The sequence below is a fragment of the Olea europaea genome, chromosome 22, assembly GCF_002742605.1.
Source record: "Olea europaea var. sylvestris chromosome 22, O_europaea_v1, whole genome shotgun sequence".
NCBI classification, from domain to species: Eukaryota; Viridiplantae; Streptophyta; class Magnoliopsida; order Lamiales; family Oleaceae; genus Olea; species Olea europaea.
The window spans coordinates 14,270,753-14,274,195 of record NC_036258.1 but is presented as its reverse complement, the minus strand read 5'-3'; the positions used below and the strand labels follow the sequence as shown (position 1 = coordinate 14,274,195).

Here is a 3,443-nt window from a genome sequence, read left to right as displayed (position 1 = left end):
CATGATTAGAAGTTACTTTTAAGCGAAATAAGTAACTATGAAAAGCCTGTTTTTCAAAATAAGGAATTTGAAAGTAGGTTTGACTTACTTTCAAGCACGTCAAAACACGCTCTTATTCATAAAACGGGATTTATTTGAGTAAATTATTGTGATCAGGAAATCCTAGAATAAGATTGTGAGGATCAAATTATTTTATTAAGAAACATTATTCAGTGAATTTCATTTTTTTGCTCGTAAAAATGGAAACAGATTATCAGAAAAATGAGCAATAGCAGAGTGAGCAGGGGATTACTGAGTGATCGTACATGGATTTTTCTTTCACATTCATTTTGCACGCGGTCTTTGATGAAAGAGAACACTGCTAAATCATTCATAAGAGGTAATACTTGACGTGATTTTGGAACTATCGTACAAACATAAATACTATAGAAATTGTCAGATTTACTGACTTGATTTTTTATTTTTTATTTTTTATTTTTTTTTGGTCTGTGAAGTGTGGAAGATGATGGAAATGTGTTATCAGGTGTTGGTACAAGAAAAGAAAGTGACTCAGAGGGAGTTATTTTATAAATTGCTTTGCGATTCGCCTGAGTATTTTGCATCTCAATCGCAGGTCAATAGGACTATTCAAGGTCAATATTGTTTCTGCTTTTATGCTCAAACATTTACAGCACTAGGTTTTAATTATGTCAGAAAAATGGTAACTGTGGTAAAGTTCACATAACGAAGCACATGGTGAAGTAATTTGAACAATAAATTGATCCGGCTCATTCAGTTTTCTTTCGTTTCTATAGAGCTTCTAAAATTTTAATGTTGGCCTGATTCCTACTATGTAAAGGGGCCTGGTCTAGTGTGCTTGAGTGACATGAAAAAACTTCAATATAGTGAAAACTTGAGCAACAAATGTATATAGCTCGCACATTGAGGGTGAATCACTATAAATTCAGGTCTTTAAATTGCTTATTTTTTATTTTCATTTAGCTTATTATTACTCTCCTAAGATGAACAAGAGGTTAATCCCCAAGGTTTTTGTTGTTTTGCGAGCAAAACAGATTTGGTGGCATTACTTAGGTGCAGCCGATGCAGCCTTGGCGTCATGGCATCAAGCAGAGGGGTGGTTGCTGGCCGCCTATTGCTGCAGGCATTACTTCTTTCCTTTTTGTTCTAGTGCATCATTGACATGTACCGTGGTTGTATTTGTTGACTCAAAATAAGTTGAATTGTTTTCTTATATTTTTCAAATGAGTTAGTATAATGGATCAAATGATTCCAATTATGTGCTGTAAGGATGAGCACCAAACATATAATGGTGTGAAATTGTGAGTCATAGTTTCAAGAAATTGAATGTGTATATCAGCTGTATAGAGTACGTAAAAAATAAATTCCACCGTAGGCCCATTTTAAAAATCTGATTCATGCTGTGACTCATGTAAATTTTCTTTAAACTACTGAGAAGGAGCCAAACCAAGAGGTTGTGGACTGCGCCGCTTGTGGATTTTCTGGTTATGCTATTTCCGGAGATCTAAATATGCTAGAAACCTTGGTCATGAAGAGCGATGCCCGGTATATCATTGTGGTTGAGAAGGTATTTACTTTTTTGTTCGCTATCGTTTTTGGACAGCATAGAGAACATTTAAGCAATTCCAGGGCAGCATATTTATAAGCTACCGGTATCATTCAGCATGCCATATTCCAGCGGCTGGCTGAGGATCGTTTATTCACTCAAATTCCATGTATTCTCATCACAGCTAAAGGATATCCAGACATTGCAACTAGGTAGTTTTTGAAGTTTGAAAGGAGAAAAACTGCTTGAAATAATTTTTCATGTTTCTCATATAATGTGAGATGATTACATTAATATCATAAAGTTCTACAATGCAAAACAGGTTTCTTCTTCACCGAATGAGTCGGGAGTTCCCAGAAATGCCCATTCTAGGGCTGGTTGACTGGTATGAATGACCTCAATAACTCTCCATTGCAATTTGCATCCATGATTGGTAGGATTGTATAATACTTGACCGTGTTAAGAAAGAATAATAAGTTAATATTTGTTCATTATAGCGTTCAATCCCTTAAGTCCGGTGTACCTAACATAATCATACAGTTTAGTACTCACATTTCACTTGTGCTTAATTGTGAAGGAATCCAGCAGGATTAGCAATACTATGCACCTTCAAATTCGGAAGCATAGGGATGGGCTTGGAAGCATATCAATATGGTGCTTTCTCCTTTACTTGTGCCTTAAATTAAAATTGGTCGATACTAATTAGTTCTACGATTCAGCTTGCAATGTCAGGTGGCTGGGATTGCGAAAGGATGACATTGAACAACTCGTACCTGAAGAATCTTTACTTCCATTGAAGCCCCGGGATCTACAAATTGCTAAAAGCTTGGTATCCTCAGAGATATTGCAGGTATAATGCTCTAATGACAGTTGTTTTAGCCCCTGTTTGAGTCCCATTATTCTCAAAACTCATTTTCATATTCTTTCATAAAATAATTTTACATGTTAATTCAAAACTTTTTTCTATTTTCTAATCACACATTCGCCAAAAAATAAATATTTGAAAATACATTATCACCAAAAAATGGGGCTTAAACATGGACTTAGAATGCAATATTAAACAGAATTTGAAGGTACAAGTTGAAGCATGTTTGATAAGCTTAAAAAAGACAAAGCTACTTTAAAATAAATATTTATTGCCTATAATCGTAGATTTTGGTTTCTGGGTACTATTGCATGTTGGACTAAGCTCAAAAAGTACTTTTTCTGAAAATGACACTTGCGTTACAGTTTCTAACTTATGCTAAGAGTAAAATTATATTCTATAAGTTATTTGTTTTAAGCTAAGTCAAACATGGTTTTTGAGTACCTAGAAACCAAAAATTATGATTTGAGCTAAGGTCTTCTGCTCTAGGATAATGAAACCAATTGATGACATGCTTTTAATAGGACAACTACAAAGAAGAACTGGAAGTGATGATTGAGAGTGGTAAAAGGGCAGAAATTGAAGCTCTTTACTTTCATGGATATGGTTTCTTAGTAAAGTATATAGCAAAGAAAATTGTGCAAGCCAATTATATATAGCTGTCAAGAGACTTTTTATTCTAATGCAATTCAGAATGTGCTGACTGATTTGTTATTGACAATTCATAATATGAAAGGAAGTTTGAAAATGCACAATTTCATTAGCATATAAGAAAATCACGAGCATGTTAGACTGTGTTTTAGATTAACTTAAAACATATGTGTACCCAAGATTGCATGGTTGTCTTAGTTCTTTTGCCTGTTGACTTGGTTGAATCGATTTTGAATAGGTTGGGATTCTTTTGACGCTATAGAGACAATGGTGATTTTAAATGTAAGTATTTAAGACATTTAACCTATAAACAAGGCTTTAAAATGTAAAAGTTAAAAAGTAAGCTTTTTTTTTTTTTTTTTT

At 33.9% G+C, this 3,443-nt stretch overlaps 2 protein-coding genes across 2 annotated transcripts in view; both read left to right on the top strand.

Annotated features, from left to right (window-relative positions):
• The window catches only part of LOC111371180 (endoglucanase-like), a 4,684-nt gene extending 4,513 nt beyond the window's left edge, over positions 1-171 (top strand). Inside the window, exon 7 of the mRNA XM_022993084.1 lies at positions 157-171. Coding sequence (XP_022848852.1) covers positions 157-171 — 15 coding nt within the window. The remainder of the gene's footprint in view (positions 1-156) is intronic.
• Positions 38-3,192, top strand: LOC111371788 (meiotic recombination protein SPO11-2). Its single transcript, XM_022993942.1, has 9 exons — positions 38-379; positions 495-632; positions 1,053-1,141; positions 1,457-1,585; positions 1,682-1,776; positions 1,887-1,949; positions 2,142-2,218; positions 2,284-2,414; positions 2,954-3,192. Exons 1-9 carry the CDS (start codon positions 262-264, stop codon positions 3,086-3,088), a joined length of 975 nt encoding a protein of 324 aa, XP_022849710.1. The 5' UTR covers positions 38-261; the 3' UTR covers positions 3,089-3,192.
• The last annotated feature ends 251 nt before the right edge of the window (positions 3,193-3,443 follow it).